Raw genomic sequence first — 22,929 nt, 5'->3', positions numbered from 1 at the left:
GCAATTAGAAAGTCAAAGAATATGGGTGAAAGAATGGATTAGCACACGCAGGTAGCAGGGATCGTCTGAGCTACAGAGAGAGCTGGAGGTGAGTAAAATGTGTTCTGCGGTGAAAAAGTAGCTGCCTGCTCTGCCAGCTGCCTGCTCTCATTGGCTGGATGTAGATGTCGAGTCGGACGACTTCTCCAGATATTTGGCATGCTATATATCTGGCAGATGTCGGTGATGTGTCAGAAATCTGTCGGGGAGCCGTTTTGATGCGTTGTTGAGTAGTTCACACATAACGACTGGCGACCGCAGATCAATCGCTGATTTACTCCCGATCACAGCCTGATGGTCGCTGAGCTCACCAAGTGGCAAGTCGGGCTAAAAATTGTGTAGTGTGAACTAGACCTAGGCTACAGTAGCCTAACCGTCTGCATCTTTCCAGGTAATCAAACTATCTCTCATTAGTTGGATGTATGCTATCTGCAAGGCTGTGTGCAGCTGGACTATTTGTTTAATCAAATGCCACATCTGTCCCTCATATTATTAGCAGCTCACAATTATTTGTTTTACCATGGTTCTGCACCTCTGGACTGTGAAAAAGTGAAAAGTTACTATAAAAGATTATGTTTGATGATATTTGTCTGAAAGCGGTGCAGTGGTTAGCACTGTCGTCTCACAGCAAGATGGATGGATGATGGATGGATATTTGTCTTTGTTATTTACTTGAAATGTTTGATCTTTGATTGATGGAGTAATGAGGGTTTTTAAATCTGATAAATTAATTTATGTTATAATAACACAGAAATTTTCTTACTAAGGCTATAATTTTACATCTGATAAATGTCCTTAACTTGAATACATAATAAAAAAAAAGAGACAGTTTAACAATATGTTAAGGAGTAGTTACATTTATACAGTCTTACAGTTGCAACTGGCCCTTTGAGGGTAACTATAATGCTTATGTGACCCTTGGTGAAAATGAGTTTGACACCTCTGCATTAAGGCCTTTTCACACGGGAAGTGATTTACGCCCCTTGTAATTTATTTTCAATGAGAGGCGAGCGTGTAGGAAGGGAGGCGGGGGAATTGTGACAGGCGTAGCGACAAGCGGTCGTGTTCCCGTGAAACTGTTGCGGTCGTGCTCGTCTCACGCACACGCCCGCCCCTGCCAAAGTTGAATTGATGTTTCTGTCATCTTTAAAACACTGCCATGTAACTAATTTCACTAGGGACCTCCAGCCTCTTGGGTATGGGGTCAATGGAAGGTAAATGTGTGTGATGGTTTAGCACATGTCCAGAGGGGTCATGACTTTAAGCGGTTCACCACATGTACCTTGGACATGGGTGTCTTTCTATAGATCCAGATTGAGTGTCCCCTAGGGAACACTGAAAGACACCATGTTCTTTTGATGAGATAGTACTCCAACCCTGAGACTAAGATAAAAGCTGCATGTGCTGAAACACTGCAGCTCACTCGGATGATACTCTCTGATGCATATGTGTCCCTGTGAGTTCCTTCTGCAGAAGACTTGAATAAAATTCACGAAAAGACAAGTGTTTGCCTGAGCTGTTTATTTGAAAACTCAAATTGCCATCACAATTTTGCCGTTATCGGCTCATCACACGCGAGAGAACTCTGACACTTGGAGCTGAAGGTAAAACTGTGCATGGCTGGAGTCTGGATCTCTGGACTTCAAACCTCCCCTCCAAACTATGGGTGAGACATTGAGGGCCTGACTCCTGAGTGTCCGAGGGTCGCTAATCGCTGTGATCCATAAGAACCTGATGGCTGGCAACACTCTCTTTTTTGGTGAGTAGACTGTTCAAGTAGAACGATTCTCGCTACCTCTCAGGGTGAGCGTGACAGACGTGTCAGCTGGTCGGGCCTGGGGCCGCTGTGTGAATCGGCAAAGCTTTGTGTTAAAAGTACTATAGTCAAGAGATCACTGTGGTACGGTGGATTTCTTATAGGTCTGGGACCTACTGTTGCACAGTTCTTTTGGGTCTGGGACCCGTAGTAAAATAGAGGAGTGTGAATCATAGGACTCACAATAAAATGTAAAGCATGTAAAAATTCTAATTTTTTTTAAATTATTTTACACAAGGTTGCTATTCTAGGTTAGTACAAAGTAAATATACAGTAATGTTGAACGCTGAATGTGTTTACTACAGATGTATGACTGAATTGCGAATGAAAAAATTTTTGAGTGAGACTTGAAAACAGCCTTGTGTGAAATGAATTGCGACTGAAAACAGAATGTGTGAATGTTGAACAAAGGCTTTTTGTAAACAGGATTGGATTTCCTCAGACTACTAGCTTTGTTAACATTTAATAGAAACACGTAAGAATTTAGAGAAAATATAGATCTGTGAACAATTTTTTCCCAGGCACTCGGCTTCAAGGTCCTCATAACACAAGACTTAAACAAACCTCCCAAATTTAAAACAAAAGAGACACCTAATTCTAAAAGAAAAAACCCTAAAAGGTTAATTCTTTATTACATTCTGGGAATTAAGGGTTATTTAAACAACCGACAGAAAATGGGTTCAAATAACAGTCAGAAGGAACAAGACCCTTCAATAATGACTTCTCTTAATATTAATTACATGATTAACAACCATGGTAATCGAAGCACTGACCAACTGGACATTTGGGTAAAATGTCAAGATGGTGCTGAGTATAGCTGGCTCGGTGTTCGGTGCGCTTTGTTTTGTTTTGTTTTTGTGTGTTAATTCAGTTTTCGGCTGTGATTCCCAGTGCTCTTTCACCAGGGAGGAGCTCATGAACATCAGGGGAACAACTCCAGCGGATTTAATTCCCACTTTTCTTGCATCATCAGTGGAATTATTGGACATTTTGGTGAAGGGCTCTCTCCCTGTCGTTCGCGCTGTGAAGTGCTGCAGGAGAGGGAAAAGAGCCGGGTCGCTTGTGCGCCTTCGCTACCGGCAATATTTCTCTCCAACATGCGCTCACTGTGCAGCAAACTGGACGAACTTCAGCTTCTGGTGGGGCAAAAAAGGAAGGCTTTTATTCATCTTCTGTTCTGTGCTTCACGGAGACGTGGCTGTGTGAGCTGATACTGGACTCCGCACTGCAGCTGGCAGGCTTCCAACTGTACAGAGTGGACCGCGAGACAGAGCTCTCCAGCAAAACAAAAGATGGAGGTGTCTGTTTTTATATTAACAATGGCTGGTGTACTGACGTGACAGTGATTCAGCAGCACTGTTCTCCTGATCTGGAATTTCTCATCATTAACTGTAAACTGTTTTACTCCCAACGTGAGTTTGCTTCATTCACTCAGATCTGGTGACCTGGTGCAGCCAGAACAGTCTCAGTCACCACTGTGGACTCCTTCCACTTCCTGGGCACCATCATCTCCCAGGACCTCAAGTGGGAGCTGAACATCACTTCCCTCACCAAGAAGGCCCAGCAGAGGATGTACTTCCTGCGGCAGCTGAAGAAGTTCAGCCTGCCAAAGACAATGATGGTGCACTTCTACACCGCCATCACTGAGTCCATCCTCACCTCCTCCATCACCATCTGGTACGCTGTTGCCACTGCCAATGACAAGGGCAGGCTGCAGCGCATCATTTGCTCTGCAGAGAAGGTGATTGGCTGCAATCTTCCTTCTCTTCTGGACCTGTACTCCTCGAGGACTCTGAGGCGAGCAGGAAAGATTACAGCTGACTCCTCCCACCCCGGACACAAACTGTTCCAGACTCTCCCCTCTGGCAGGAGGCTGCAGTCCATCAGGACCAAAACCTCTCGCCACATTTCCTAACATGAAAACAACAAACTTAGGCCTGACTGAGGGAAAGATCCAGGCCGAAGAGGAGGAGATGCACATCCTCCCTGATAGCCCGGCTGGGCTGAAAGACAATGCATGGTATGCAACCATGATGACCACTTCAAGAAAAGTCAATCAATCAATCAAAATTTATTTATAGAGCACTTTAACAGCAATCATGAAGTTGCACAAAGTGCTGTACAGAGATTAAAAAGAAAAATAAAAGCAAACATCAATTTACAGGTTATCACATACATGTATACTGTTAAAACACTAACAAATGAGTTCCTCCAAGTGTCATCCTCAAAGGTCAAAAGCCAGATGGAAGAGATGGGTTTTAAGACAAGTTTGTCTAAAGGAAGCCTGTCTAATGGTAAGCGGAAGGGCATTCCACAATTTCGGAGCTGCCACCGCAAAAGCACCTTTAAGTTTGCGACGGGTTTTAGGCACTCTCAGGAGAAGTTTGTCAACTGACCTGAACGAACGGGTGGGTGTATAAGGATGAAGCAGCACAGATAAATAAGGGGGGGCAAAGTGACTAATCAGAGCTGTTATGCGTGTGCACAGCTCCCTCATGGGGTGGGGAACTCCATATCAGTGAAAGACAGACCATTAAATGTTTCAGAGACACTAGGAGCCCTGTTAACCTCCACTCAAGGATTTCCCAGGGTTGGCCGAGAAGTTAAGGATATGACCAAGGCACTTGAACTGTGTAACATCAGCATGGACAACTTTGGGGGCTCCACAACCCGATTTTGGAACACGTCTCAGATAATGGAGCTACAAAGGAATGCAGGTGGGTGCAGCCGTAAATCGCCCCACTGAACCTGACAGACACTATAACTTTGCACCGCCCAGAGACCTGGATGGTGTGGGATGTGTTATCTTATGAACAGACACCGGGGTCTTAAGTAGTGTCTGTTCACATGAGAAGCGCAGAGCGACTGCCACCGAGAGCCCTAAGGTTAAATTCTGCTCAAATGTCCATGCCTTCCCTAATATCACATCAGACTAATTTTATTTTTTATGCACCTATTAAAAAAACAAAAAACACTAGCTTGCAGTTGCGTTTTGCCACGCTAGCAGCATTGTTCTATGGATTGCAATGTCAGTTTGTTGGTGGATCCATTCCCTTTTTAGGCTGCGAATGCTGTCATTTATCCAGGGTTGCTTACTAGCTTTAGACGTAGGCCTAAAATTTAGAGGAGCAGTAATATTTAGTGACAACAAGCAGATATGATTGAAGTAATCGACCAGATTGTTGGTGTTGGAATCAGACAGGTGTTGGCTTTGGCTCTGAAAGAATGTGCAAAACTTTGAAGCACTTTGTTCATTAAAGATGCGAGAACACACGGAGCTTGGTGAGGCGGCATGAGTAACAGGCAAATCGCAGCTAAAAACAATACATCTGTGGTCAGATATGGTCATGTCCACTAATTCCACAGAGGAAATGCTGACACCCAGGGTAAAAACCAAGTCCAGTGTATGACCACGGTTATGTGTTTGCTTTGACATGTTGTTTGAAGTTAAATGAATTGGCCATATTTAAAAAGTCAGTTGCATTAACATTGGTGGGGTCATCAACATGAATATTAAAATCGCCACAAAGAACAATTCATAATTTAAAACCAGAGTAGATAAAAATTCAGGAGGTTCTGATAAAAATCCTCCAGGCGGTTTTGGGGGGCGATAAATTATAACAAATATGATAGGTTGCAGCCCTCCAACTTTAAGAGTGAGAACTTCAAAGGAGTTAAATTCATCACAGCGTACTTGATGACATTTAAAATTTTTCCTGTACACGCTCACTAGCCCACCATCACGACCACTGACCCTTGGTTGACTAAAACAATCATATTGAGAAGGACACAGTTCAGCTAGCTGGCTAGTGTGCAATGTTTGTTAGCATGGTTGCTCAAAAAAAAGATTATTCCTCAAAGCTTTGGCTGGAACACATGCAAGTAGAGAGGAACCTAAAAACACACAGCCAAAAGATGTACCAGTAAAGAAGATTTCCAGTAAAGGACTGGAGACAAAACAAAATACTGGCTTTATGGCTGGAAGAACTGACTAAAAGCTAACAGCTACCACCAGCCATACACTGTAAATCTCCCACTCAAGTGTTGATATTTGACTGTATGTGAGTACACACCCTGCTTTCCAACCTGCCTGCAGACCAGGAGCTGCATATTTGTTGACACTAATTAGAGGAATCTTTTGATGTCAGTATGGTGAATAGGTCAGCGGGAAGGGGCTGAGAGCTTTCACACCAGCCCTCTATTTTCTTCAAAGGCACCATCATTGGCTGTTTGAGCTAAAATTAAAAAAAACATTCCTCAAACTACAGGCTGCTGACTATATACTCTCTATCATCTCAGGCATCTCACAACATACACATCTCATTACATTACTGCTGATCAGTTAAGTGTTCCAGATCACATTTTACATCCAATAGTTTAGAGCACATTTTTTAAGTCGACTTTTATGCTTTTATCCTGTACAAAAACAAATAGCAAACCTGGAGGATAGGACATTTTCTAAAAAAAAAAGAAAACACACACACATAAGCATACAAAAACATTGTCTTAGTGATTATGTTGAAGAAACCTGGACTGAGGAACTACATATCACCTTAAACATCAGAAATGTACTGTGTAATACATTGCTGGAAAACTAAAATTATCATCACCCTGCTGCAGTTAAGTAATTGTTTGGAATTTGGGAAGATATACCTATTCACTTTCTTGCAGAGTGTATGTCGATACCACTCTGTTTGTATGCTAAATGCAAAGCCACAGCCAGCAGCCGATTAGCTTAGCAAGTCTGGAAACAGGGAAATAGCTAGCCTGGGTCAGTCCATGGTTACAAAATCCACCTATCTGCATATACACTGCTCAAAAAAATAAAGGGAACACTTAAACAACACAATGTAACTCCAAGTCAGTCACACTCCTGTGAAATCAAACTGTCCACTTAGGAGGCAACACTGATTGACAATCAATTTCACATGCTGTTGTGCAAATGGAATAGACAACAGGTGGAAATTATAGGCAATTAGCAAGACACCCCAATAAAGGAGTGGTTCTGCAAGTGGTGTCCACAGACCACTTCTGAGTTCCTATGCTTCCTGGCTGATGTTTTGGTCACTTTTGAATACTTACAGTGCTTTCACTCTAGTGGTAGCATGAGATAGAGTCTACAACCCACACAAGTGGCTCAGGTAGTGCAGCTCATCCAGGATGGCACATCAATGCGAGCTGTGGCAAGAAGGTTTGCTGTGTCTGTCAGTGTAGTATCCAGAGCATGGAGGTGCTAACAGGAGACAGGCCAGTACATCAGGAGACGTGGCGGAGGGCAACAACCCAGCAGCAGGACCGCTACCTCCGCCTTTGTGCAAGGACTGCCAGAGCCCTGCAAAATGACCTCCAGCAGGCCACAAATGTGCATGTGTCTGCTCAAACGGTCAGAAACAGACTCCATGAGGGTGGTATGAGGGCCCAACGTCCACAGATGGGGGTTGTGCTTACAGCATTTGCCAGAGAACACCAAGATTGGCAAATTTGCCACTGGCGCCCTGTGCTCTTCACAGATGAAAGCAGGTTCACACTGAGCACATGAGACAGACGTGACAGAGTCTGGAGACACCGTGGAGAACTTTCTGCTGCCTGCAACATCCTCCAGCATGACCTCCTAATGCAACACAATGCTAGACCTCATGTGGCTGGAGTGTGTCAGCAGTTCCTGCAAGAGGAAGGCATTGATGCTATGGACTGGCCTGCCCGTTCCCCAGACCTGAATCCAATTGAGCACATCTAGGACATCGTGTCTTGCTCCATCCTTGTCACTGGCAACAACGGTAATGCTTTAGTCCAGGTCTGGGAGGAGATCTCTCAGGAGATCATCCGCCACCTCATCAGGAGCATGCCCAGGCATTGTTGGGAGGTCATTCAGGCACGTGGAGGCCACACACACTACTGAGCCTCATTTTGACTTGTTTTAAGGACATTGTATCAAAGTTGGATCGGCCTGTAGTGTAGTGTGTAGTGTAGGTTTTCCACTTTGATTTTGAGTGTGACTCCAAATCCAGACCTCCATGGGTTGATAAATTTGATTTCCATTGATAATTTTTGTGTGATTTTGTTGTCAGCACATTCAACTATGTAAAGAAATGAGTATTTAATGAGATTATTTCATTCATTCAGATCTAGGATGTGTTATTTTAGTGTTCCCATTATTTTTTTGAGCAGTGTATAAATCTCACAAATTAACTTGTTGTATCTCATTTGTTTAATCTGACAGTGTAAAAACAACATTTTTGTTCATTTTTATGTGGCTATTTCTGGGCATTGCCACATAATACTCTGTTGGGCACAGTTTTACTAAGAGCATTAACCCAGACTTGTAAATGTGACTGTTCAGTTGCCATGTGAAGGAAATACATCTCATTGGCCACAAATATGCAAATACCATAAAGGAAATGAAATTGAATTTGTAGTACATCTACAGTGGCAAGAAAATGTATGTGAACCTTTTGGAATTCCATGGTTTGTCATAAAATGTGATCTGATCTTCATCTACGTCAAGGGTATTGACAAATATGTGTCTAAAATAATAACACATTCTGATCCCTCATGTCTTTATTGAACACACTTTTTCAACTGCCATTTTGAATGTTGAGTGAGTAAGTGAACCCTTATCAATAACTGGTTGACCCCCCCCCCCTGGCAGCAATAACCTCAACCAGGCGCTTCCTGTAACTGTGGATCAGACCTGCACATCGTTACGGTGGAATTTTAGCCCATTCTTCCTGTCAGAACTGCTTTAGCGCTGTCATATTCTTTGGACATCTGGATGGCTCTCTTCAAGTCATTCTGTAGCATCTCTATCGGGTTGAGGTCTGGGCTCTGACTTGGCCATTCCAAAAGGCAGATTTTGTTTTTCTAAAGCCATTCTGTTGTGGGACTTGCTCCGGTGTTTTGGGTCATTATCCTGTTGCATCATCCAACTTCTACACAGTTTCAGCTGACGTGCAGATATTCTCACATTATTCTGAAGAATTGTCTGATATATTTGGGGATTCATTTTCCCCTCAATGATTGCAGATTGGCCAGGCCCTAATGCAGCAACCCAGACCCAAATCATGACGTTTCCTCCACCATACTTTATGGTTAGAATGATGTTTCCATGATGATTTGCCGTACCTTTTCTACGCCAGATGTAGTACTGTTTGGTTCGTCCAAATAGTTTTAGTTTCACCAGTCCACAAAACATTTTGCCAATACCTATGGCGTGTCAATGTGCTCTTTTGCAATTGTCAGGCTTGCAGCAATGTTCTTTTTAGTAAGCAGTGGCGTGGTGTCCTGCCGTAGATACCCTGCTTGTTCAGTGTTTTACGTATTGTAGACTCATGAACAGAGATGTTAGCCAATTCCAATGCTTTCAAATCTTTGGCTGTCATTCGGGGGTTGTTTCTTTACCTCATTGATTGTCAATGTTGTGCTGTTGGTGCGATTTTGACTGGGCACCCACTTCTTGGTTGAGTAACAACAGTCCCAAAGTGACCCCATTTGTAGAGTGTTTGCCTAACTGTAGACTAGTGACTTTGTAACCTTTGTCAGCTTTATGTAAATCAACAATTCTTGATCATAGATCCGCTGAGAGCTCTTTTTGGTGGGGAATGGCTCACATAAGCGTATGCTTCTCGTGCAGAGACAGAGTAGCTGAAATCCACACCTCCAAACTTATTTTCTTAACAAGACTGGCTAAAACCTGACTACAATTAGCTTTTTTGAGGTCATTACCTCAAGGGTTCACATAACTTTTCCACAAGCACTATGAGTTTTTTTGGTTGTTCTCAATAAAGACAAGAGGGATCAGAATTTATTTTGTGTTATTATTTTAGACACAATATATTTGTACCCCTGACTTCGATGAAGATCAGATCACATTTTATGACAAATTTATTGAGAAAACCATGAAATTCCAAAAGGTTGTTTCTTGCCACCATTACAGGATGCCATGTACTTGACAAAGATCCATTGAGAGGAGGACCCTAGGCAGTGATACTCACATTTAAAGAGGGCACTATTTGGACCAGTCACTAAACAAGTGAGATAAAGTATCAGTCTCTGGCCCTTCTCCTCTTCATATTGCTCTAATGACTCAGCTTCATGCTTCATCAGATTTCATGCTTATGGTTCACAAATGTAAAGCTAGTGGGTAAAATAAAATAAAATAAAATATCCTTCACATTCCTTGTACCATATTCTCTCCTATAGCTTTCTATGTTGTGGATGCTATGCTTCCATAGAGCTTCTTTTTTATGTCATCACTTTGAAACACAAGTTTTATTTTACTGCTATAAATGACATGATCACTGAAGCTTATGTTAACACTCCATTGTATCCATGTGGATGATACAAGGAAAATACAAAAAAATTTAAAAAAAAACGGCAGGAAAGCACTCTAAGAATAAAGAAAGCACACAGGTCATTTTAGACGACTGACATAACACCACAGAGAAAAGCTAGCATGACCTCTCATGACTGTTCAAGGCAGGGGGGCAACAAATCTCTAAATGGAGGTATTCAGTGGTCCCATCATCAGGGCCTCCCACCCAGGCACCTTCAGGAACAAAAAGATCCCTGTTCAGCTACCAGAGCCTCAGGATGACAGCATGCTGCTGTCCCCTGTCTGTAGTGTCACTGACAAGTAAGACCTGACAAGCAGCTCAGGGTCACTGGTAATCAAGTCACACTTACCGTTGTTGCCAGTGACAAATCAGAAAGCAATATCAGTTTTCGTGCAGGGGTGTCTCACAGTGTACATTGTGTATATTCAGTATGTATCTTTTTTCACATACTTGCCTGTACATAATTGTTATGTTTGTCAGCTTTGTTGTCCTTGTTTCAGCTGAGAGTCTTTGAGTATGCCTTCTGTGCCTAAGCCTGCTTCACCTTAAAGCTGATTCTGATTTTTTAAGGTGTCTATAAGTGTTGTTGTCCAGTACCAAAACCTTAATCATTTTCAGCATGTGGTGAGATTTGCCTTTCAAGCCTCTACTGTTTCATAGCCGTCTCTCAGCTATGCATCCTCAGCTAAGTCTTGGAAGCACCGCCGAAGGACTGCAAGTATCCAACACAATGGCATGAAAATGATAGAGTAGTTTCTAAAGACTCTCAATTTAAATTTAGTACACAGTTTGAATCTCCACAATGTCTACAATGTCATCGTCTTTACTTTTGCAATATGCTCCTACGAGGTACTTATCAGCAGTTTACAAGTGAATAAAGTGCTCAGGGAAAGACTTTGAGGATTGATGACATTGGATTACTTTGAGGGCAGTTTAGGCTAAGACCAGTGCATTCACACAGTTTCATTGTAAATTGTGGGATTTGAATAGGCAAATTTCCACTAACAAATCTGCATTTCCAAGGCCATCAATTCAATGCCAGATTTGTGAATAAGGTTGTGCAGTTTTTGTTTTGTAATGGCAGAATGACACAAAAGACTCCATGGCTGTAAGGGCCCTCAATGCTAACCTAAAGTCTTCCAACGCCCAGTTTAGCATCGCTTGGAAATAGTCAGTGTGCACAGTTCTATGTGTAGACAACACTGGCCCTTTTCCACATGTGGAGACTGCCACCTAGTGAAAAAAACGAGTTTGTCATCAGCTATTATTATAGCATTTTCTGAATATACAAAGGCTAGACAAGGTTAAGTGCAAGTTATCACTATAACTATCAAATATTGGCTTACACTTAGAATTAAGACTCTTCTATCCACTCCAGATCTTTTGGATTTAACAAATGTACATAATATGGATGCTCCGCAGGTTCTATAGATGAAGTTGGAAGTTGATACGCTTAGGTTGTAGTAACAAATTATAGTTTTGGCAAGTATATTAGGACATCTACTACAAAAGTAATTTTTCGACCAGTTGTTTAGAGACAGATTATTTCAATTACAATTCAGTATATCACACTTCCAGTAGGCCAGATTTTTACACGCACTACAGATGCGTCTCAATTTGAATATTGTTAAAAGTTTATTTTCTTCTGTGATTTAATTAAGTGAAACTTTCATTATGTTCTTTTCGGAGAATTGTTCTCTGGTGAAATAAAAATTTAACTGTATGGTCATAATGACCATCGTATGTTTGGAGGAAAAAGGGTTAAAGTTGTAAGACAAAAGACACCATACGACTGAAGCCCAAGTGCTTTGGGGCTTGTGCACTTCACAAAATAGCTGGCCTCATAAGGGGGTAAAATTATGCGGATATATTGAAGCAACATCTCAAGACACCAGCCAAGAAGTTATGGGTTGGTCGCAACTGGGTCTTCAAAATGGACTATGACCCAAAGCATGCTTCCAAAGCTGTGGCAAAACGAAACAAAATTTCAAGTATTAAAGTGGCCATCCAATTCAAAATTTGTGGGCAGACATAGGCATGTGCGAGCACAAAGGCCTACAAACCTGACAGTTATCAGTACCGTCAGGAAGAACGGGCCAAAAATTCCAGCAACATATTGTGAGAAGCAAAGCTTGTGGAAGGCTACCTGAAACGTTTGACCCAAGTTAAACTATTTCAGTCAGAGTTACCAAATACCAACTCTGTGAACTTAAACATCTGATCCATTGAGTGTGATTAAAGAAATAATCTGCCATTGACATTTTACAGTCTTAAAAAAACTGACCTAAGACTAGAAATGTTTACTAGGATTAAATGTCAACAAATGTGAAACACTGAGGTTAAACGCATTTAGCGATGTTTATGTAAACTTCAGACAACTGTAACCTGTCTATTCCCATTTCTGTCAGCTGGTTTGAACCATGTTGTAATACAATCCAACAGCACCATACATCAGCCTCTATATACTTACTAGTTGAAACAACTAACAGTCTTAACTGATTTTGACAAGCTTCATCAAGGTAGAGTTTATTGAAGGAATGTTATATTGCATTAGATGCAGTTAGCTGCATTAAATAAAGTAACAAGTCAGTTGATGTACCACACTTTGCAATGAAATTGAACATTTAACTTCTCACCCTGATTAAATCTTATTCAATGCTTCAGACGGACATGAGTGCAATGAGGACAGACATTTAAAAATCACCACCTACAAGATTTTATTTAATCACATGAAAATCTTGAGATTCTCAGATGGGAAAAAAATTAGTCAATGCACTACAAATATTTTATGTTACATAGATAAGAGGTCTTTATCCTCATTAACTCAGACACTGACTGTGCCCCACCAAACAGACATGACAGAACATCTTTGCCATATTCTTACAACCAAGCCCAATAGCACTGACTCAAATCTTTTATCAAAATATGCTTTGCACATTACAGTAAAACATGGCACCTAAATCAAACTAAATGACAAAATAAAAACAAAAAACATAAGGATACAAGTGTATTTTTGTTTTTACAAAAGGTAAAATGAAATCATACAAACTGTTTAAATTTACACAATGTATCTGACAAAGACGAGCATATTTTTCACAGCAAACTTGTTTGCCAGACCCATTCCATTTAACTCCTTCAGAAAAGCAAGTGAGGGCGAGAGGTGCAGGTTTGCATTAGGGACATTCAGTACTAACACGTAGCACTTGAGCTGAGAAGATCAAAAGTACCAGTCTGGCACAGAAGGGTGGGGAAAGGTTTGAGGGGTCTAAATAAAGGGCTAAAATGCCCGTTAACAGTTAAATATATATCAATGACGCTTTCTGGAATGTCCAAAAGCTCTGAAAAGTGATGAAACCAGAGTCCATTCAAAAAGTAAAACAGACTAAGGATTTAGTCATCGAACTTGATTTTCTTCCCCTGGGGTTTAGCTCCAAATCCACCGCCACCTCTTCCACCTAAAATGAGAACAGAGGAAACTTAATTTACCAGCCGGCATCATCAAGTTCAACTCAACTACAACTATCCTCAATTATCTGCTTCGACCCTGAAGGCCAATAGGTATGATCCAATCCAAATTAAAATGATATTGCCATGAACAGTAAAGTTGGTTGACATCAGCCCCTTAACGTTTGCCAAAGTATTGACAGTTTTCTGATTATCAAAACAATGAAACTTCAAAAGAGGAAATGTTAGCAGATGGACATTAGCTTCACCCTTATCCTCCCTCTAAGCAAACAAATTCAATTTCCTTTACCTCCAAAGCCACCACGTCCACGTCCACCTCCACGAGGGCCACCCCTTCCTCTGCCTCCACCGCGGCCACCAAAGCCGCCTCCAAAGCCCCCACCAAATCCGCCGCGACCTCCTCTGCCACCACCACGACCGCCAAATCCACCACGCCCTCCGCGGAAGCCGCCTTCACCCTTGGGCTTGGCGTAGTCGAGGGTCACCTTGTTGCCATCGATCTCACCATCATCCATGGCTTCCTTGGCTGCCTTGCAGTCCTCCTCATTGTCAAAGTCTACAAAACCAAAGCTGTGTCGGAGGGGGTAAGAAAAGGCTTTACTTCACTAAAAGTCAACAAAAATAGAAAATATTCAAACATTAAATAAGTGACTATTTTAAATAAATCAGATAAGAATGATTGGAATACTTAACAGAGTAGAGTATGATTGTATTTTAGAATGCTTTTTTCCCCACATTACAGTCCCAATCACCCACATTACTGTTGATTGTTTCACATCAGACATGGGCAACTACCACTAAGGTAGGTGCCTGTTAAACTGGGAGTTTTCTCTACTTCTCATGCGAATCCGTACACTGTCACTGCTGGACAGAGCGGTGCTCACGAGAAGAGTCGACAGCCAGAGGGAATATTTACAACTCTACAAACTTACCCTTTTGATGACCCTGTCTCTCGGTCTGTGACTATCCTGGCTGCTGCGGCGCCCTCAAAAGCATCCCTAAGTGTCTGGTCCGTTGTGTCCTCAGAGAGACCCTTGACAAAGAGGGTTTTTGTTGGACCTGGCAGTAAAAGGAAGCCATTATTATAACGTTATAACATTTGTCTTGTTTAGATTTTATACATCACAATGATCATCATCTGGACCAATACAAATGTTTCAAACAGACCAGTTCAGGACTTGACTATCTTTGAATCGTCACAGAGTTTCAGGAGGTCAAGTTTTCATCACACCTGGCCGTGCTTACAAACTGAGCTCAATTAATTTAAGTCAGTATGGGATAATATCCAAACACAGACCACTCTTCAGTTTCACATCGGTAATGTTTGAAGACTTACCGGAGTTTCCTCTGCCCCCTTGTCCCCTGCCATCACTGTTCTGGCTGTACTCCAGTCTGATTGACCGGCCTTCAATGTCTGTATTGTTGAGGTTTTCCAGGGCATCCTTGGCATCATCTGTGCTCTCAAATTCTACAAAAGCAAAACTAAGAGAAGCAGCATAACATTAGAAAGGGTAAACATTGGCTGACTGAAGTATCTTCCACTGCAATTGAGTCCCCCCCCCCCCCTTCAACAATTAAACATTTGTATTTGTTGCACAGCAGACATGGGCAACACCCCATATGATTGTAGGGTGAGCATGTGCAAACTCTGCGTTTGCTCTGCTTCTCGTGCGAATCCAATACAGAATCATGGGTAAGATTAAGAGGAGCTCATGAGAAGGTGTGGCAGTTTGAGCTTTAATGCTAGAGCTCTGAGGATGAAAAATGACAACACATAGATACAAAATCCTCTTGGGCCCATCAATATAGTTGTCATATAGACACTTACCCTTTAGGTCTGCCATCTCTCTGCGGGATTCTTATAGAGACAGCCTTCTCAAAAGTGGATTGCAGGACTTCCTCTGTGGCACTGAAGGCCAGATTATTCACTACCAGTGTTTTACTGGCTGATCCTGCCCCTACAGGGAAAGAAGGAAGAAAGGAAACTGGTGAGATGAATAAAAGGCATTCTTTGATCCAATAGGTAAAACATGGTACAACGCTTAATACTCATAAATCAATATTAGTTTAGATAAGGGGCAATTAACATGTTTCAATGAACCAGTCAATGCTCAAGCTGCATTGGCACCACTACGAACAAGTTATGTTGCGCACAACTAAAACAGTTTACAAACTTTACCTACGATTGGGCATGCCCTGCTTCCTTACTATAAATGTAGGCATAATTAACTATTGCACATAAACTATTAAGTAACTACTTAAGAATTCTACTGTTTAACTACCAAGCTAGCTCCACAGCTTCCCAAAATGTCAGCTTACCCGACACCCTGCCTCCTTTCTGGCTCTTATCTCCAACATAGTCAATGATGATGGACCTCCCCTGTACATCAGCTCCCTGGGCTTCCTCCAGCATCTTCTCTGCTTCGGCCTCAGTTTTGAACTCGACATAGGCAATGCTGTCAAATGAGAAGAGATTACTTGTTTGTAAAAAGATGAGTCGATACATGTGTATAAAACAAACATGGGTCGCTTATAGTGCCTATCGACTGTAAAATAAACTGCAGCTACATTGTTTCGGGGTAACAGCGTCGTGCTAGGGAGGTGTGTTTGTGCTCTGAAGACATCACAGCGCATTTACAGACTGTAAACCTAGCCCTCTAACACTACATAAACATATGGATGAGACTTTCAGGCATGTGCAGAAAAAAAAAAAAAAAAAAACCCATGCTGGCTTGTTCTTACCCCCTGTTGGAACCGTTCTGGCCAATGGGTACCCTGATGTCAAATGCATTTTCAAAGACTTCTTTCAGGTCATCAGACGTTGCAGAGAAGGGAAGATTTTTTACAAACAGCGTCCGTGAATCCCTCTCTGTGGGACAAATGTCAGTGTCAGTTGAGTATGGGGAATTTCTTAAAATCTTCAGAATTTTTTTTTAGGCTGCTTGGACATGTCCCAGTTCATGTACATTTTGAGAAACTCTGCAGAGAGCAAAACCTCTAGACCCCACTAAAGCCCATTAAAAGGCAATAATGTAGCAGCAATTGAGGATAGAACCGGCAGACATGAAATACACACCGGCACCGAAGACATAGCGCTGCACTTACTTTTCCTCCTTACATACCACACATGAGCACTGAACAACCACATGTGTGCCAAGAAATGGAGGGTGAGTGAAGTATTCATTTAAAATGTTAAAAAAAAAAAAAATCTGTGGGATAAGCGTCAGTGTGGGTGTTTTTAGCTTTCATAGATATACAAAGGCACCCAATGAAGGCCTTACCTTTCTTGTTGTCCTGTGAGCTTTCTTTGGATCGGGCTTTGTCCATCTTCAACTCCTGACCCATGAACTTCTTGCCATTGAGTTCCAGTGCCTTCTGCATGTCCTCCTCAGATTCAAACTCCACATAGCCAAATTTCCTTTTGAGGCAAGTCATGCAACCACCATTAGACAGAAGGAAAACAAAAACAAACTTGCAGTCAGAACCCTCTCCTAATGCCCTGTCCGTCCATCCCCATTAACACACATACCCCTGTGCATTACAAGCAAGTACTGACAGTGTGTACTATTAAACGTATTCTTAAATTGACCGCTTACTTGGATCCACCTAACCGGACATCGGCGACCTCAAGGCTGTTCTTAGAGAAGAATTTCCTCAGGGCGTCTTTGATTTCATCAAAGTCTTTGTTTGAGTTCAAGTTCCCAACAAACAGACAGAAACCTGGAAAATGGAGTGTAAAATTCCACTGAGTTTCACTTTTGTTAAAAAAAAATAAAAATAAAGTAGTTTTAATTATGCCAGACAGATTCAGAATAATAAAGGTGACATCACACATCAGTATTAAGTCCCTTGTTGATCATCACGATACAATATTGAAATTAGATTGATGGGTTAGTGCATTTATTCCTACCTTCGCCTTCTGACTTTGCCTTCTTGGCAGGAGGGGTATCTTTTTTGCCCTCTGCCTTCCTCTTTGCAGGAGTCACTGGGGCTTCTGTAGAGACAGAAGTGGTACATAATTGATTCAGCAAAGACAGGATGAAGGTCTGATACAGGCAGATCTGTTTTGTATCCAAAATATGCACATTGGTTTTATTTTTGGAATTTGTATTTAGCCAGAAAGTCAGGTGAGAGTAACATGAAACATATGTAATAAATTAGATAGATTTGGCAGGTGAACCACAAAATTTTCCCCATTACTTAAACTCACCCTCTTCGTCCTCCTCATCCTCCTCCTCGTCGTCGTCGTCGTCGTCCTCCTCCTCTTCAGACTCTTCCTTGGCCTTGACCATGCCTGCTTTCTTTGCAGATGCTGGAGCAGGTGTGGTGTCCATCTCCTCTTCAGAGTCTAAGGAACAAAAGACAGGCTTGTTAAGAGTTACATCAGTCGTTGAGACCAAATTCAAACCACCTGCTATCAACCTGAATCAGATCCATAAAAAAGGTGACATCATACAAAAATCAGTATTAAGTCCCTTGTTGATCATCATGTACCCCCTTGACTGCAACTCACAAGTCAGCAACTCCACACATAGTATTATCCAATATAAGAAACACATTCTAAATCAAAAGGTTTGGTCTAACCATCTTCATCGTCGTCAGACTCCTCTTTGGCAGCCTGGGTCTTTGCAGCTTTTTTGGCAGCTGGTTTAGCTGGAGTAGCCTTCTTGGGGGGTGGGGCCTCTTCTTCTGAATCATCATCATCAGAGGACTCCTTTGCAGGTTTACCCTTCACTGGGGGCTTGACAGCAGGTTTAGCAGCAGGCTTTGCCGCTTTCTTGGGAGGAGGGGCCTCTTCTTCTGACTCATCTAGAAACAATACACATTTCACAATTGTAAATTCCAACGAAAACTGCATGGTGGGGAAATGGAGAAAACTACAAAGGCAAAATCCCTTTAGATGTCACCAAAAGTCATCCAAGGAAAGAATGTAGCAGCGATTGAGGATAGAACTGGCAGACTTTAAAATACATACCAGCACCGAAGACATAACACTGCATTTACTTTTCCTCCGTACATACCACACATGAGTACCAAACAACCACATGCATGTCAAGAAATGGAGGGTGCGTGACAATTTTCTTAAAATGGAAGATTTTATGTGAAATGAAATATAAAGAAGCAGTTTAACATAAAAATGACACTTGAGACAAAATGTTTGTCCTGAAGCAATGCGGTAGATCTTACCGTCATCGTCGTCGTCATCATCATCATCTGACTCCTCAGCCTTTGCAGGGGCTGCCTTGGCTGGTGTGGGTTTAGCCGGTGCTGCTTTTGCAGGAGTCTTTTTTGGTGGGGGGGCCTCCTCTTCAGATTCCTCCTCTGTAGGTTGGCAAAGTTCACAAAATCATATAAATATTAAGAATATGACTTAAGATTAACCCACGTTTGTCGTGAGCGCAAATGTGTGTTCCCTGAACTGACTTTGCATCACCTGTCCTTATTTTGATCATATAGACACTCACTTCTGCTTCCGGCTCATGAGACCTTATTTCGGAAAATATGTACGTAGTCAATGGCACAACCCCCCCCCCATTAGAATTGAGCCCTGAATTACACGTTTGTCAATTTAAGATATAATTTTGCAAGTCAAGAAAGTCTGTTTGTTGTAAAACAGTAAAGTTACATGTCATTTAGTGTGAAACCGCTCAATGAACTACATCTCGTTTCGCACAATATACGTCACCAACATGTTGCAGTAGAGCTAGCCAATGTTCACTGCCTTCTTGCTACTAGATAATAGCCATGTTCCACGCAGAAATATCTCACCCGATGTGTTTAATACAACAACTCCTGGCTCTTTTATCACATCATCCTCATGTAAGTGTTTTGATGTTAGCTTCAGTCATTGACAGAATAAGTTATGTCATTACATATACGTTTGGGTTTGTGGTCTTTGTAATTAAGCATTTTCACAGTCTTATTTCTCAGTTTTACATCAAACTACGACCCTTTAGTTTAAAATCTTTTAATTTGTCAAAGATCATGTGTGTAATTCACGGAAGAATTCAAACGGGATTGAAATACGTTTTCTCCTGCCATACAATATTTTCCCAAAATTTTTATATATACCCCCCCACCCCCCCCAACTGTGTGGAACTTAAGTTATTCTTGCATGATAGATTAGAGCTTAGATTTTCCTCAAGGATTTATGATCTTGCATTACAATGTTTTAACTACTGTATCAAACTAATTTCACTTCCTGGTCACCCATCATGTCTGACTACTGCCAAATCTGTCAAGAGCAGTGCATCACTACTTCCCATTCATTTGGTTTGACCCACCCAAATAATGATTTGCATTTCTCATTTCTTGTGTTTATTTCAGTGTAAGCTTGTTCTCACCACAAGTCAGCACGTAACATTTCAGCTGACATCTACAGACTGCTTGAAAGCTCACATCAAATTTACTTTAGCTTTGTCAAATTTCATGGCTTACCAGAATCATCGTCGTCGTCTTCACTTTCTGCTTTTTTGGCAGCAGCGCCATTTTTAACGGCTGGTGTGGCTTTGGCTGGTGTGGCTTTCTTCACCACTTTAGGTGGAGGAGTCTGCAAAAACAAAAAAAATTTAAATATCACTATTTTGTCCAGAAACTTCAAGACTATGCCAAACGTAGAAAACAACATTATACTGTACCTCTTCTTCCTCATCACTGCTGTCCTCTTCACTAGATTCCTCCTCCACTTCTTTTGGGGGTGGAGGGGCTTTTTTCTTCTGAGTTGCTTGCTTGTTTGCTGCCTGCCAGGAGGAGGAAAAGATGTAAATGTAAGTTATTCAAAAACGGTACCTTTGCTCATACTAGCCTAGGCACGTGTGTTGCTAGAGAATAAAATCCAGCTGTAAATTATGGCAATTTACTCCAGACATCAGCAGCATGTTTGCCGACATGAGGAGTTTACACCACGAGGTACTTAAAACCCAACCCCCACCCGCCTCATCCAAAACGTGTGATTTAATTATGCTCACTTGTTATTTAAACTATTTTCATTGGATAAACATAAACCACGTTTAGTGACCGTCTGTCTCGGCGGTAATCTGGTTTCCCTACCTCGTGTGTCACTCAGAGCAGGCGCACAACCCACGTGGAGCCCAAGACGTCGGGCTGGTAGCATGTTGGCTAAGTCAGCGTTTGCGGACACGCTTTTAAACACATGCTGAAAGGCTATAGAGAAGGAAAAAAGCTACCGTAGAAAGTAGAGCACGAATCTCTTATTCGAGTTGTTACTGTTAAAAGGGAATTTCGATTGACCAACTCGAAATAACGTTAAGCACCCGCTACGCAATTGGTCCGTTAAACATCGTGCTAATGCTAACAGTTAACAAATCACACGTTAGTTAGCATTATAGACAAATTTATCTGTCTTTATAATAACATTAGAAATACTGGTATTCGTTGGAGGCACGCCAGTTAATCCCTTCTATGTGTATCTAAACCCCGTTGCTTCTGGCGAGAACGCGCGTGAATGCCATCTTGAGTAACGTCGGTTAGCTCACGTTAGCAGGCCAGGCCGGAAAATCAACGGCAAGGCACCAACATGGCCGACCTAAACCGAGAAGAAACGTTTAGTACGAGTGCTATTCCACCATGCTCTTTCGACCACGCAGACAGTTGCAGAACCTGTGTAATAAATTAGCAGGGGGAAAATTATTTGTGTGACATGAGCAGACTTTTCCCCTGCTGATAGTTTCGTTTTTGTCACAAACGCAGAAACTTCGTTCGTGTTAAGGCCTCATGCGTAAACACAGCTTTCTATCTCAAATACACACGTTTATACTGTAGCGTAAAATGGACGCCATTTGGCCTTACCTTTGCTAATTTCACCATGGTGCTGTCGTGTGTTTCAATGAAACACAAGGAACTGGACGTTTGGAGAGAAGTAACGAAATAGTTACAGCATACACGTGGCTCAGCCTGCTCGATGGGACATGGGACAGGAAAGACGGATAAATTCAAGACGCTCTCGTTACTCTCTTGCTATGCGCGTTCACGTAGGCCCGCCCAAGCGACTGTTTCCACCAATCACAAGGTGGTATATTTGCATCGTGCCCGCGCCTCGCTGACATAGATACACGATGCAAAATATTACTCAGCAGACAAAAGATTTTTTGTAACCACTAACACCGGCACATATAAATAAATACATTAAATAAATAATCACGCGGTGAAATAGTATAGTCAAAGATTCAATGAAATGTTACGCTTCTGTAGACTGTAGTAGGCCTGTGGCATGCTGAATTTAGTAAGAGACATTCAAAAGTTAATTCCATATGGCTGTCATTTAACTTAAAGTGTTGAGACAAATAAAAATAGTCGACAAATTTATAAATGCTATACTGACATTTTTACATTATATTTGTTGTATTGTCACTCACTAGGCTACAATGCGTCTTTATGTCACCATGCAGCTGTGTGAACCACGTGGTTCGAGCAATTGCCATCGCCCATCAACCACATGTAGCTTACTATGCAGAACACTACGCTACCAGCTGTACAGAGCTGTTTAACAACGTATACACAAGTAGGCCTAATTTACAAATGTGAGGTAGGCTACTTCTTTAGCCTACTACTTCCATTTAATGCTGCTGTGTACTTCCTCTCCAATAGATTTAAGGAAGGAGGAAATTCACTATTTATTACATTTACTTGCCATTAAGGTAGGCTACAAGTTACTTTACAGATTAAGAGTTTACATATCATCATAAAATATATATAATGCAATTAGGTCTTTAAGTTTATAGGTTAGTCTATAAGTACTTAACAGTAGCCAATTAAGTAGGTGAAAAAGTTCCGCATTGACAACCCCCAACAATAAAATCTGCTTTTAAATGAATGCATTAATAGAAATGATGTTAAATCAGAAACTAACAAGTTAGGCGGTGCTTTGTTCCTAACATGTAGGCTACTTTTGGTGAGTTAATTAAATTATGCTCATAATACTTCTGTCTTTCTGCTTATGCAAGAAAGACAGAATGCAAGACTTTTAGTATGGCTTGGTATTATTACTTTTCCTCCAGCAAAAAAATCATAATGTTCTTCCATCATTGATTTAAAAAACAAGAAATAAAGATAATAAATGTGTGCTACAGAATAGATAACCACCAGACTGAAAAGACTATTGTAGTAGTTGACAAAACATCTCACCAAAAGGTCCATTTTCTAGCTGTTCTGGAGACAATGTTCCTTGACTGTATTTGTGTATGCATGTGTACAAGGTATACAGTATTTCACCCAATACTCCATTGATTCCCCGGGGACACCAACAATGCATTCGAG

General features: G+C 41.6%; 1 protein-coding gene and 3 non-coding genes across 4 annotated transcripts; all 4 read right to left on the bottom strand.

Annotated features, from left to right (window-relative positions):
• Positions 1-12,880: 12,880 nt before the first annotated feature.
• ncl (nucleolin) lies at positions 12,881-21,619 on the bottom strand. Its single transcript, XM_038715647.1, has 16 exons — positions 21,463-21,619; positions 20,292-20,393; positions 20,092-20,203; positions 18,841-18,975; positions 18,238-18,462; positions 17,864-18,001; positions 17,564-17,647; positions 17,250-17,373; positions 16,935-17,071; positions 16,396-16,522; positions 15,973-16,109; positions 15,482-15,611; positions 14,990-15,135; positions 14,586-14,712; positions 13,943-14,223; positions 12,881-13,643 (listed from the first exon to the last, which is right to left on the bottom strand). Exons 1-16 carry the CDS (start codon positions 21,478-21,480, stop codon positions 13,579-13,581), a joined length of 2,088 nt encoding a protein of 695 aa, XP_038571575.1. The 5' UTR covers positions 21,481-21,619; the 3' UTR covers positions 12,881-13,578.
• Positions 14,419-14,545, bottom strand: LOC119901428. The gene has a single exon (XR_005444205.1). It is a non-coding gene; the product is annotated as a small nucleolar RNA SNORA75 (small nucleolar RNA).
• LOC119901419 lies at positions 16,682-16,820 on the bottom strand. Its single transcript, XR_005444196.1, has one exon. It is a non-coding gene; the product is annotated as a small nucleolar RNA SNORA57 (small nucleolar RNA).
• Positions 18,580-18,719, bottom strand: LOC119901420. The gene has a single exon (XR_005444197.1). It is a non-coding gene; the product is annotated as a small nucleolar RNA SNORA57 (small nucleolar RNA).
• Positions 21,620-22,929: the final 1,310 nt, after the last annotated feature.

The sequence above is a fragment of the Micropterus salmoides genome, unplaced genomic scaffold (genome assembly GCF_014851395.1).
Source record: "Micropterus salmoides isolate LMB-PRFRI ecotype aquatic unplaced genomic scaffold, ASM1485139v1 Ms_hic_scaffold_13, whole genome shotgun sequence".
Classification (NCBI taxonomy): Eukaryota; Metazoa; Chordata; class Actinopteri; order Centrarchiformes; family Centrarchidae; genus Micropterus; species Micropterus salmoides.
Note: the sequence above shows the minus strand (reverse complement) of the source record. Positions and strands in the feature narration are given on the sequence as shown.

Coding starts and splice junctions, on each gene's coding strand:
- ncl (XM_038715647.1), bottom strand. Junction 15,136..15,481: donor AGAGATGGCAGACCTAAAGG/GTAAGTGTCTAT, acceptor TGCTTCTCTTAG/TTTTGCTTTTGTAGAATTTG. Junction 13,644..13,942: donor TGGACGTGGTGGCTTTGGAG/GTAAAGGAAATT, acceptor TTCTCATTTTAG/GTGGAAGAGGTGGCGGTGGA.